The sequence below is a fragment of the Scardinius erythrophthalmus genome (genome assembly GCF_964197995.2).
Source record: "Scardinius erythrophthalmus genome assembly, chromosome: 4".
Lineage (NCBI taxonomy): Eukaryota > Metazoa > Chordata > Actinopteri > Cypriniformes > Leuciscidae > Scardinius > Scardinius erythrophthalmus.
The window spans coordinates 16,365,801-16,376,931 of NC_138224.1; the positions used below are offsets into that span (position 1 = coordinate 16,365,801).

An 11,131-nucleotide genomic window follows, 5' to 3' on the forward strand; every position below is an offset into this window, starting at 1 on the left:
ACCATATTGCGGCTGCTACCTGGAAGAAATGGTTAACTTTAAAAGTGAACTCACCTCAGTGGACGGTATGCTGACAACACCTGTTGATCTCCTCTTCTCTCTTAACTTCCTTTTCTCGATCTGTCCTTTGCCCTTTCTGGCGCTGGGTCCTGAGCTCTTCTTCTCTTTGCTCTTGCTGTGTGTGGGACTCTCCTTATCGCTGTCATCCACACCAGCGGGGCTCAAGCTCTCCGCCTGCGGGACTCCGCTCACTTTCTCCGGCGTCTTCTTCAAGCTTCCCCCGGAGGGCTCGGGTGACTTTGCCTCGTCCTCCGGCCGCTTCAAAGCGGATAAAGAGGAGGACCGGGCCACCGGATAGGACGGAGGGGAGACGCAGTTGGCCGGGCTGCCGTTGTTGTTTAACTCAGTAACGTTAGTTCTCCCGGTGGCGGCGGCGATATCTCCAAGCATCTTTGCTCTCATCTTCTCGCGCTTTGCTTTCCATTCCTCCAGAAAGTCCGTTGCGCTGGTAGATTTAAATCCTCCCGTTGCCATGATTTCCTTTTGAGAATGTCTCGTGCGACCCAAATCACTTTGTAAACACACTATACAAATATTGCTGTTCAGATCCGCCACATTCCTCAGAAGTGTTTAGAGATTGTTTTAAAATAAGTGTACTTTTAAAGTTGACCCAAACTGTGATGAACTCACTTTAAAACATTCAAAAACTGTCAAGTAAGTGCTGTCTCTTAAGAAAGTACCCGGTAAAGCTCACCTGCGCGCGCATGCACATTCGTCAGAAGTTCAGGTGGACTGATCGTTGGAACGAACTGGATTAGTTACAGCACGCGCACTCCAGCGCTGAGTCCTGCCCCTCTCCCGAAGAGTTTCCGAGCAGTCACGAAAATGACCGGAAATAGCCGAAGGGAAATGATAGGGACTTGTCATTACTATTGGCACATTTAGCATTCATTTTCATATTTTTAATTCACTTCAACACAAATATTTAACTAGTAGGGTAAGATGAAGTATAAACCCACCTTATTTCTTTTCTCTTGACATGATTTTTTTTTTCTTTTGGATGAATGGCTATGCTATTTTTACTTTTCTCTTTTAATCTGAATATCAGCATTTGTTTAATTTAGTCAGTTTAAATGATCTAATTTTGTGTCTCTGGAAAATAGTGATTATATTATGTTGAATATCTGTTAATGAGGGATGTGTAGAGACATTATTGTTTTTTGATTTGTGGAGTAAAAAGATAGAATGGCCCCCTTAGAATTTTTTATTTAACACTTTTTGACATTCATGGGTTTTCATGTTCAATAATTCCGAATTAGATCCATTTCAGGCACGCATTTGGTTTACATTAAAATTAACTGAGTAAAATAAATTATTTGGATAGTGTTGTTGTAATGACATATCATTTAAAATATGGACAATTAAATATGCAAATAGTCTTATGCCTGTATATAAGTCAAAGAATAAAATTCCCTTTCAGATGAATCTCTTTTACTTGTATTCTGCAAAACACTAAATTGACAAAACACAGTTTTGAATAGAATAGTTGATTTAGTTGATTTAGTCTTTTACATGAATGACATTTAAAATATATATTAATAAGAATGATATCAACATTTATACATTTTGTACAATTTTACCTGCAGGGCTTCTTGCCCTAGGGGGCCAACTTACCCTGGTAGTGCTATGACAAGTAATTTAGCAAAATTTTTATTTATTCCCTTTAATATCACAATGCACATTGTTATTGGGGGGAGGGGGCATCTCCCCCCCCCCCCCCCCATTTCCTATTAAAGACAGAAAGACAGATGTAGTTCTGCGTGTAATGATGAGAAACACTGGTTGGTGATGAGAATGGCCTGTTCTCTCCACACAGGTCCCGAGAGAGCATGAGTCACTGTTCTACAGAGCTCGAGTTTTTGTGACCTGAAGACTCTCAGAGATGAAGGAACTCAATGTCTTAGATAACAGAGGTGCATATAGTCATCTCTGCATACAGCCTGTCTATCATCAAATTGTTCATAAACTGGCATATCATAATTTTCGACACATACATATACATCAGACATTGTCTAACATTGCCACTAAGTGGATACTGCTGTTCAAAATGAATGCATTATGATAGTAAAGAAATAAAAACAAAAACCATTCCTTGTTCTTGTGTAATGTTGTGAGGGGGGCATGTTGTGTAACATTTGTAAGCTATTGTCTTGTTTATTTTTTAGGGACTCTATCATGTCTCTAGTTAGTTCCTGTCATCTTTATTTGCATGAAACATGAGTATGAGAAGCTTATTGTATTTTCTGTTCATAAAGGGAAAAATTTACATCATCCATAATGGCGTTCAAAAGTTTGAGGTCAGGTCAAAAGTGACAGTAAAGACATTTATATGGTTACAATAGATTTCTATTTCAAATAAATGCTGTTGAACTTTCTATTCATCAAAGAATCTTGAAAAAATGTATCATTCTAGAATATATATATATATATATATATGTATATGTTATATATATTGTTTCTTGAGCAGCAAATCAGCATTATTTCTGAATGATCATGTGACACTGAATGCTGAAAATTCAGCTTTGCCATCACAGGAATAAATTACATTGTAAAATATATTAAAATAGAAAACATTTTAAATTTTAACAATATTTCACAATATTACTGTTTTACTTTATTTGATAGTAAGAGACATTAAACATTAGACATTAGACATTTGTGACCCAACTGTGGAAAGTCCCTAAGGCATTCTTTTGATTCCTTAAGAAATGCATTCCATCAGGGTTTAGGTACTCTCCACGGGCCATGTTTACGAGAACTCAGGACTAAAGTCGGTTGTTGTTTATTTTTGCAGAAAATTACTTGATGAGTAAGCGGTGCTGAGTCACTATACACTTACAATCTAAAACATCACTGAGTAAAAACCAAGGAACTTTGTCCTTGAATTTGCAAAGAATTCTTTTAAAACAGCTGGTGAATGTTTTAGTTCTCTGAAGGTTTACATAGAGATTTTATGGCTGAATTACTCCTTACAGAGCCATAGAAAATCGCTTTTCATTTAAGATCTTTCTTTTCTGTGCACACTGACAGAGATAATTGGGAGAAATCTGTAGGGGAAACAATAAGGCGCCTGGACTATAAATATCCTGTGATGTACAGGCTCCCGCTAATGCATTTTTAGAATGTTTCTGTGTGCTTTGGGGAAACTCATATCACTCGCAGCACAAACACTCATCTGTCACTCACTCCTTTGGCACAAACTTCCCTTTTAACAAAGTTCCACTTGGCATACCTAAAATGCATTTTGTTAAGGAGCAGATAAGTGGAGAGTTCCTCCCACTTTGAGAATTAAATTTAGTTTGCTTTCTTATCAGTCAAGGTCTTTTTTAAAAAGCTGTCTGATATGTTTGCTTCACTGCGGGCGAGAATGTGCTGTCTATCTGAAAGAACCCTTTTAGGAGATTATTGAAGTCACACCTTGAGTGACGATCTTTCAACTGACTCATCCCTAAATGGATCCCGCAGTGAAAAGAAAAAATGAGAAATGAGAACAAATTTGGAACTGGTTCATTGTCAATTGTACCATATTTGTGATACTTTTAACCCATTTATTCCATTATTTTAGACTAGAAATAATGACTTTGCTGTCTGTGAAACATCAGAATGACAGACATTTTTCTGTGGCCTGACATGAGTTCATTTCAATTTCAACTGAAAGATTAATATAACAATGAAAAGTTATAGACCTTATGTAGCCCCGCCCCTTTTCAGCGCTGCGCTCGTTGTCTTTTGACTTCCGGTTTTATTTTCACAGCGATCTTGCGTATTTATGAATGAACGGCTCGTTTTAAAATCTTCCCGGTCTACTGACATTTGTTAAGACATCTGGTTTAAACATTACAATCCTCATGATAAATTTCGTTAACTTTATAGGCTATTAAGTAAATCCACTTCAAAAGCTAATAGAAATATATAGAGCGACTGCAAAAAACGGAAGTTCAAAGACAATATTCTAAAGATGGCGGCGCCCTTGTTTCTCTGACGCATAAGGTCTATACGCTTACAGAAATCTGATGTTACTTCAGGGTGATTTTTTCATATTCCTTGTATTTCTGCCTTAATAGAACTACAACTGCCGTTAATGGAATTATTGAGGTCAATTCTGATATTTTGTTATATACTCCTAATAGTGTCCAAATATGTTGAGACACTATTAGGTCCTATGTTGAGGCCACTGTATGTCGTTTTTTAATATGAAAAAACGAACAAAGCATGAGATTATTTGCATCAGTGTATATTGTTGGACATTGACCAATCACACAATCACATGAGTGACATGATACAATTAATTCGAAACAGCATTATTAGCCTATGATTCTTTTACAGTTTTTTATTATAATAAAAATAGATTTTGAAGGAATAGCCTATCTGTACCTTTAAATAATAATTTGTCACATCACACTATTAAAAAAGGTGAAAACCCTCTGAGTTTAACTACTCAGTTTCAACTTCATATTTCTTTTCATCAGAATGTAAATGTTACACTGTAAAAATAATTTGCTGCCTTAAATTTTTAAGTACAATCAACTTGTACATGAACGGAATGTTTAAGTCCTTTCAACTTAAATTACTTTAAACTGAAACAAGTTGAGTCTTGTAGGCTATAACTTATTAAAAAAAAAATTGCTTAACTTATTTTGATAAGTTAAAGCAATGTAAAAACATGTCATAATTTATTGATCATATCATTTTTTACAGTGTAGCTTTTTTATAGTTCATTGTCTTAATGATTATTGCAACTTCTGGTCATTGTGACTCCCAACAACCTTGAAATCATTACAAAGCACAGGCCTGGCCAATGGCCATAACTTCTCCTGTCGGTCCTATAAAAGTGGACCATAACCATGCCATCTGTGCGCTGCCATCTGCTGAGATGGGTGAGGGATGACAAAATGGGTCATTACAATTGTTCCTTGTGCCACCCATATAACCGGTCAGGGGTGCGTTTCCCTGAAGCCAGCGATGGTCACAAGTTCCGTCATTACCAGTTGAACCGAACTTGCAACCTAACGCTGCTTTTGGGAAACGCACCCCAGGTTAATTTCTGAGTTAATTTGAGTTAGCAGCACTAGGAGTAACTTTATGTCCCCAAACATCTCAGATGTCTCTTAACTGGTATGTTAAACTATTGTCAGCATGGTTGAACGGAGGCATGGGAATGATTTTAGTTAAAAAGTACCAGGTGTACTCATTTATTCACTTATGAACTGAAATGATTAAACGCTTCAGGCAAAATAATAACCGTCATCTTGCACAATACAAAACTCCACCAACTGTATAGTGACATGTAGGCCTAAGTCATCTTCACATGCTTGTGTTTCTGAAAAAAGACATTTAATGTCACAATCAGAACTTGGCAGTGCAAATGAAGAATTCAGTTTCAGGATTTGTGGCATAACGTTGATTACCACACACACACAAAAAAAATAAAAAATCTGTGAAATTGTAAAGTTTGTTAAAAGCACTTATTAATTCAGTATTAGTTTAGTTATGAATTTGTTCCTGTCATTTTTACCATCTTTTAGGATTTTATTGTACTGTCATGGCAACACAGAAAAAGTATACACTAAAAGTTATAGTCAAATCATATTGTCATTCATTTGTTTTTGTGTATTGAATTAGCAAGTATTTTAACGTTTACAGACTTGCCCTGTACAGTAATTCCATTGTAAGTGCCTCCCTTTTTTTAAAGGAGGGACAGGTCTTATTATTTTAGTAGTAATCAACATTACGCCTCTAATGTTCCTTTACAGGAATGTTCATGCTGTATTTCCCACAGAAAATCATTTTGCAATGTAATTTTGCACTTTTACCATGTAAGTCTATGAGGCAAAACATTGCAGGGATGACATTAAAATACTCAGTTTCGATAGTATGGCTACAAGAGAAAGACATTCTGAACGGTTTAAAGCACTGATGTTAATTATGTACAAAATAGTTTTACTTTCAGCTGTAGCGTTGTCTAAATTGTTCTTTAAGGCACATTAATTTTGTCTATCATCTGGTTGTGAATGGATTTTCTCTGTAAACAGTTCCTTTTGGCTATCCCTCCGAAGTTAAACGTTACATGGTCATGACAGGAGTTTAACAATGCCCTGGACAAAGTAAGTGAGGGATTCACACTAGTTTACACATATTATGTTTAAAGGTATAGCTGAGGATCTTTCCGAATTTTAGATAAGACCCGCCGTCTCCACTTTTTGAAAAGTTTGATTGATTCACCAGAATGATTGACAATTAGGAGGACCAATAGTATAGGTGATCCACCCGGAAGTAAAAAATCCTCCGCTATACCTTTAAGATAAGTGGCAATACTTTCAAAACACTGTGTATTGTAAAGGTGTTATGAACTGAGAAATAAAATTTTCCTTGGTCTATTGACATATGAGGGCATTGTATTATAAAAATATATTGTAAGTTTCAGAACTCAAAGTTTCCTCGTTAGTCCAAAAACAGCTTTAATTGAAGCCCCGCCCACAGAGTCGCGCGTTTGATGTAGTAGTAAGTGGCCTACGAGAGAGACGAACACAGGAAAAAATCATAAAGATTACTCTGAGGATTACAAGACGTTTTTTTAGAGCCAAAACAGTCTTTCCATTGCCTTCCTTTATGATTATAACACTAGGAAGTGTGAATGAACTTTATATTAAAGAAAGTTCCAGTGTCCACTTCGTTTGTTTGCTTCATCTTACTGTGGATTCAATTTTAAACAAGACACCGTTCGACACAGAGACTGAAAATAAAAGACAATGCAGTGCCAACTTGGATCTGACAGTAATGCCGAAACACGGTAACAATGTTTTTACCATGTGCCACTATTACTTTGTCTGTTATGGATCATTTGATATGTACTCACTTTACTAAAAATGATGAATGATTAATTTAAGAACAACAGTGCAACATAATCCGTTAACACGAAACACCGTAAGTTATCCTGTCAACTATAACTGCGGTAAATTCAAATACTTAAACTTTATTTGCCACAAATAAGACTTATAAAGCATATGTGTATACACATAAATGTTTCACAGTTGGCAAATTTTTCAACTATGTAACAAGATAAACACCTTTCTGTAGCATCTTCGTTTCAACATTAATGTAAGGTGATAAAATACAATACTACCTCACAAATACATAAGGAATAAATATAAATAAATATTAATAACTACCAAGCTGTCCAGACTGGAGAACCCTTGTTATTTGAGGTGAAGGTTAGTTGATTCGGGATCTGATCTGGGGACATTGAAAACTATTTTAATATGTGAAACTGTTACCCAATCATAGCAGAGGGCGTTTACTTCCGAGTCTTGAATGTCGTAAAAGTCAAAGTGATAGCCTATATTACTTCTAAATTAGGATGTTTTATATGTTAAAATCTTGCTAACATTATAAGTGGACCTCAGAGAACATTAGGCTATACAATAAAAAAAAAATCCTTTAATGTTTATCCTGTGCAGTGTCTTGCCTCATAGAGCTCCATTGAAAGTGCATTAATGTAAACACAATTCAGCTTGTATTTACAAACTGAGGGATGAGACAAAATCATTTTCTGAGGTAATTGACAGCGTGCCACGGATCCAGGAGAACAAGAGATGAGCCTTGACTGACTCCGGAGGCCTTTCTCTGGGTCTGCGCCAGATATTCATAGCCTGGAACTGGAGGTTCCTCACGTCTTTCGGGCCACTGCAGAGAATTCAGTTTTAGCAAGCTAGATGTGTAGAACGTAAAGCAGGCAGTGAGGTCATCTGGCGAATAAATCCTCAAATATCCTAAAGATCTTCAGTTTTGGTCTCATTAGAGGGAAATATACCCGTAGAGCTCTGGGGAATACGGATTCGAGTGACTGAACATACCGCCTGACTATCCACATTCCGGGACATACAAGTCACATGAAAGCCCTGAATAAGTTTTAGCTTTAGTCAAATAATCTCATGGAAATTTATAATGATCATTTGGTAAATTCCAAAAGTCACAAATATATTACACATTAGGCACAGACTACAAACACAGCCATTTACTGTAAGAGGAAACACACAGCACTAACTAAACAATATGGTTACATGCCGTTGAAGTGATTGTGCTCGTATTCCCATATTTTATTGGATACATTTTACTTTATTTATGTACATTGTTCAGCATTTTGTTGTTGTGTTTACAAACCCAACTCCAAAATTAAATAAAAAAAAAATTGAATAAATAAATACATACATGTATACACAAAATAAAGACCAGTGGAAATATGGTGGCCCGTCTTTTATGTGATCTGCAATTCAGTTCAATTACACACATTTTCCTCTTGTTTATGGTCAAATCCTGACAATCCCATCAAATTTAGAACGGGTTATTGACTAAAACTAAACCTAAACTAAAACCATTTAAAAAAAGTGTTACTTGAAATACATTTTAACTTAAGTAACTGAAACTTATTTTAAGTTTCTAATTTTCCTTTAGTTTAAGTATAAAATAAATAAAAGAATACAAACATATATATATATATATATATATATATATATATATATATATATAAAAACACCAAAAAATTACTGCACCTTATTACAAAATTCAAAATGAAAATATAAAAATAAAAACAAATTCAAAATATTAATAAAAACTATAGACTTGTATATCAATGATATCCTGATAAACAACACTGATAGGATATCTCTTTAACATTTGAACACTACAATGAACAATGTATTCTCAATAACATCATTATTAAAAAGAATTTAAGAAACTGTCTGGTTTTAATTCACATATGAAGAGCAGTTCTGTTTAGACATCAATTCCACATCTCCTGATATTAATAAAAGATACGAAAACTAGAAAGTAGTAGTTGTCAGGGATTCACAAGACCTACAGGAATGACATAATCTTTACACAGACACTCACCTTAGTGCAAAAACTGTTTTCTGCAAAAACTGATAATGGCCAAGAAGAAAAGAGCAAGTGACAAAATGGCAGCAGAAGAGAGGCAAGATTTGTGATGTTTTCTCATTTGTAGGTCATTTCGGATTAAAACATCTGCTAAATGAATACATGTTAAGCATGTTGATGTATAGCTATATAGATGTAAGTCAGAAATAAAAGTATAAAGAACCCCGGGGAAAGAAACGGTGCTTTTGCAGTGTAAACCCTGCATTGCGGAGCCAAACTTGTACAGTGTGAAACGAAGCGGTGTTAGAATGTTACCGACAACCAATCGCGTGCCTCATATTCACGTGCTTTGTACAGTCACACAAACACTCCGTTGTATAAACAAGTTTCAGAGTTTGAGGAGGACAATGTCAAATGGTGACGGAAAACGCGTCAGCTGGAGTTAATAAGAGTTTTATTGTTGCCTTTATAGTCAGAGAAGTCCATTCAGGAGAAAATTAATCCATTCAGCAGGCAGCGCAATGCTAAAGATTTTATGTAAATAGGTCACGTGCTGCTCTCGTCCAATCAATGATACTGATAACGCAAATAAGAACGTTAACGCAGTATGAGTAAATAAATAATGAATTAAGAAATGATTCCGTCATAAATACAGAAATAAAATATGCAGGAATAGTATGATAGTGATTTGTTCCAAACAGCAATATTTTCCCTTATCATTAGCATGGGTGATTGATTAATATATTCATGGTTATAGGCCTAGGCCTAATTAATTTCACTTGCCAATACCTGCTCAACTACATGATATGGTTTGATGGATACATTTTTCCCCTTCTGAATTCAATCAAGCAATAACAAGCTCACATTTACTGTCCACAGCCTTGTGTACTTGTATATGATTCGTTAAATCACATAACTCATGTAAAGTGTGAAATATGTTGCAACAGATCTTACCCTGCTGGTACAAATCACCAAAACCTAAAGCACAGAATCTATTTGTTTCTATAATTGCCTGGGTTTAGTGTTTTTTCATCCTGCTTTTAAACCGGGAAACACTCCAACTGATATTTTCCACATTAGTTTTGGTCAAGAATCCCATTAGACCAGAGCTTTGAGGGTAGAAACAGAAGAATGAAGCGGACTCAAATGGAAAAAAATACAGAAAAGGGAAAAAGTTCCATTGCATGACTACGTGCAATTACTGCCCGTTCAGCCTCCTCTCCTCAAAGCATTATGGCATTATTTGAGCTCTTCATGCCACAATCAGAGCCAAGCACATTTATCAATGCAGTCTTGAAGTCTGGAACTGACTTTGATATTGCGGTATTGAGAGAAATGCTAAAAGTAATTGAAGGGACAAGTCAAACAAAACTGAAAGTGTCATTTACACATGGTTGCACTTGCATGGAAGAATGTTATACTTAAAAAAAAAAAAAAAAAAAAGATAAAAACGACCCTTTAATTTGATATGTTTCATTTTTATCTGGCTTTGTCTTTGGACAAAATGCCTTTGCATGAGAATGTTGGATCACTTCAAGCCCCAGAGGAAGCAGCAAACAAAACAGACTAGAAGATACTAGTTCACAGATAAATGTAAGCCTTATGTAAGATCAAACAATGAAGCAACACTTTTCCTGCATTTCCTGTTAATTCCGAGCTCAGTCAGGCGCCATCTAGTGTCTCTGAAACTGCTGTTCATTCCAGTTGCAATAAATTGAATTTCTCCTTCAAATGGACTTTGATTACATGAGCTAATGTTCAACAGGTGAAAAAAGTTGATAATTCAAAGAAACTGAAAGGTTTAGCATTACGATCCATGAACCATTAAGTTTGATTGAATAATTATATATTATCAAACACACATCTTGGTTTACAGATTATGCAAGTGAATAATTGACTTGTTCATGGACCCTACATTCTGTCTTGTGTCTTTGAATTAATAGCTACCTATTAATAGTTCATATATCTGTGTATGGTCCTTTTTTTTTTTTTTTTTTAAATGTCATCCGATTATTATTGAATAAAAATTCAACAACAATAATCCATCTAAATATTTGTAAAAATTGGACTACGCTAAAATATTATTCCAAAAATCATACGTAGAAAAATCTGTTTTTTTGTCAAAGCAACAATGTGAGATGTGGAACTAACATTAAGGGGGAAAAAAAAACAGGACAACAACGGCAAAGAGATTTTT

At 35.4% G+C, this 11,131-nt stretch overlaps 1 protein-coding gene across 5 annotated transcripts in view; it reads right to left on the reverse strand.

Annotated features, from left to right (window-relative positions):
* Positions 1-847, reverse strand: part of pawr (PRKC, apoptosis, WT1, regulator) — a 66,748-nt gene extending 65,901 nt beyond the window's left edge. For 2 of the 5 annotated variants that reach the window (XM_081363576.1, XM_081363573.1), the window contains exon 1: positions 55-839. In XM_081363576.1, coding sequence (XP_081219702.1) covers positions 55-534 — 480 coding nt within the window. In that variant the 5' untranslated portion in view covers positions 535-839. Of the gene's footprint in view, positions 1-54 lie in introns of all 5 variants that reach the window. The other 3 variants (XM_081363574.1, XM_081363575.1, XM_081363572.1) reach the window with 3 other exon arrangements.
* Positions 848-11,131: the final 10,284 nt, after the last annotated feature.